The following is a 2579-nucleotide window of genomic DNA, read 5'->3' on the forward strand; positions in this document are numbered from 1 at the left end:
TTCTTAGAGATTGTGAAACCTGGACGCCATGACAGCTGCGGATTCTGCATAAATGTGAACACTGTCAGAGTTGCTGTTTTACATGTGAGGACATCACAGATCACCAAAAAATCAGAGTTAAAAAAAGAAAAAGCAAGAAGAGTCCTCTCCCTACTCCCATATGTACAGGCGTATTACCCGGAGCCGATGTAAACGACACACATTCAATAAATAACATAGTGAAGGGTTCCCCGCTCCGGACTGTAGTGAGACCCATCGGATCACAGCCTGGGGTACAATGGGTTACAGAGAAGAAGTGGCTGCGGCTCTATAGCAGTGTCCCCTCTCCAGCTGTAGCAAAACTACGACTCCCATCATATCTTGTTCTGCAACAGCTGGAGAGCGCTGCCTGTAAGGGCGGCTGCGGGTTGGCGTGTACATATGTGGGGGGGCAGACTGGCTGGCAGTCTCCATATTGTAGTATCCCTAAACGCTGGCGGATGAGAACAATACACAGTCCTAGATGACCTCTAACCTCTGGGGGTCAGCAGCCATGTTTATGTCACTCAATCTTCAATGCAGGATGGATGCATCCAAATCTGAAACGTATCCAACTAGGATCCTTTATGGTGGTGGCCAAAGAGGTTCTGCAGCAGTTTCCAATGACTTCCAGTAGTAGTAGGTGTGAGGACAGTGTGTCCCCCCCGAGCTGCCCTCTCCTGATGACTGACCCTTCTCCCTGTGTATGGTGGGGGTAGTAGTGGTGACCCCCATGCCTGGCAGGGGGGGTGGTAGTGGGGGGGGGGGGGGGGCCATGTCCGACAGTGGTGGTGGTCCCCATGTCCGGCAGTGGTGGTGGTCCCCATGTCCGGCAGGGGTGGTGGTGGGGACCCCCATGTCCGGCAGGGGTGGTGGTGGGGACCCCCATGTCTGGCAGGGGTGTGGTGGTGGGGGCCCCGATGTCTGGCGGGGTGGTAGTGGGGGCCCCGATGTCCCCATGTCTGGCAGGGGTGTGGTGGTGGGGGCCTCCCATGTCCGGCAGGGGGCGCTGTGACTGACTGCTGGGGGGTCCTGGAGGTAGGAGGCTCAGGCGGACACCTTGGGCCCCGGGTAGGGCTCCCCCCCGCACCAGAAGTCATCGGGTTGCGGGATCTCCAGCAGCCACACCTCCCGCACCCCGGAGGCCTCGGCCCCGCCGTCCCCGCTCTGCTCGGGGGAGGAGGCGGACGGGGACGGGGCCAGCTTGTAGTAGTGACAGTCCCGGCCATCGTCCGGGTCATAGGGGGGCGCCAGGATGTCCAGGAAGGCGGCGGGCCCGTCCACCGCGCTGATCTGGTGCAGGTTGTCCCGCAGCGGGCTGAGCAGGCACGGCGGGCTGGAGTCGCTGTAGTCGGCGGTGGAGCGCAGCACCGCCCGCACCAGAGCCCCGTGACTGCCGCCCGGCTGCGCCTCCATCTTATCGAAGCCGCTGATGCGTACTTTGCCGTAAAGCACCTTGAGCATGCCGTGCATCCCCGGGTGGTCGTGCAGCGGGATGCTGGAGCCGCCCTTCAGCAGGAACACCCCCATACTGAAGCCGTCCGTCTCGCAGATGTGCATGTAGGTGACGGGCGGGTTGTGCGGCACGGAGATCGGGGCCTGGGCGCTCTTCCGCGGGCGGATCTTCAGGTCCTCGGCCCGGATCTCGCTCACCAGTTTCCTCAGCTGCGTCACGTTCTCCGCGAAGCCCTTCCCGTCTCCGCTGCTGCCGGGACCGCGGAACGTCAGCCCGGCCTGGCGAGCGATCTTCTGGATGAGGGAGGTCATGTCGTCCCTCGGCATCTCCCTCCCTCCCGCGCTCTCTCCTGTGCTCACAGCCCGCTCTTCTCCCTCATCAGCGCCGGCTCGCTCCGCCACCCATTCATGCAAATAGCGGCCACACGTCTCCCCGGCCGCAGCGCTCCCTATACATTGCCGCAAGGGCTTGTGGGGCTTGTAGTCCGGGCCGTGCCTCGTTCCTGTTATTGTTTGTGTAACCGATGACATAAGCGTAATGCGGGTGGTCTGTGAGGAGACTCATCCGGTATACAGCTGTGCTGCACTCAGGGGTCCCCGGAGGGGTGGGCTTACCCGGACACAAACATAACGACACAGTTACTAGGACTACAAATCCCATAATGCCTAGCGGCGGGGATCACGTACAGCTGCTGCTGTGTGATAGGTCAAGCTGGGAGGGTCGGTTTAAATGATTTGTGCTGAAGTCCATTGACTTTGACATTGTCAGGAGCTGCGGTATTGTGCAGTGAGGGCTGCGCTGTGTAATGTCCTATGGGCTGGGCGGATAGAAGACACATGGACGGTAGTAGTCCGGCTCTCCGCATGCCTCTCCGTGCTCATCATCCTGTGCGGCACGGAAAGAGATTTAACTGCTGGAGAAGACACACGCTGCAGCTTTGTTTAAGCGCTCTTTACGACCGAGAAAGTCGTTAAAATCAGTGCAAAAAACAGTGGAGCTGTTGTTTGTAGTAACCAATCAGATTGCAGCTTTCATGTTACAAAGGTCTCTGGATAAAAGAGCTGGATTCTGATTGGTTAGCCTTCACCTTGATAAATCAGTGTTG

The 2579-nt window shown here is 59.1% G+C and overlaps 1 protein-coding gene across 1 annotated transcript; it reads right to left on the minus strand.

Moving 5' to 3' along the window:
* Positions 1–950: 950 nt before the first annotated feature.
* ADO (2-aminoethanethiol dioxygenase) lies at positions 951–2372 on the minus strand. The gene has a single exon (XM_069979064.1). It carries the CDS (start codon positions 2002–2004, stop codon positions 1066–1068), a length of 939 nt encoding a protein of 312 aa, XP_069835165.1. The 5' UTR covers positions 2005–2372; the 3' UTR covers positions 951–1065.
* Positions 2373–2579: the final 207 nt, after the last annotated feature.

The sequence above is a fragment of the Dendropsophus ebraccatus genome, chromosome 8 (assembly GCF_027789765.1).
Source record: "Dendropsophus ebraccatus isolate aDenEbr1 chromosome 8, aDenEbr1.pat, whole genome shotgun sequence".
NCBI classification, from domain to species: domain Eukaryota; kingdom Metazoa; phylum Chordata; class Amphibia; order Anura; family Hylidae; genus Dendropsophus; species Dendropsophus ebraccatus.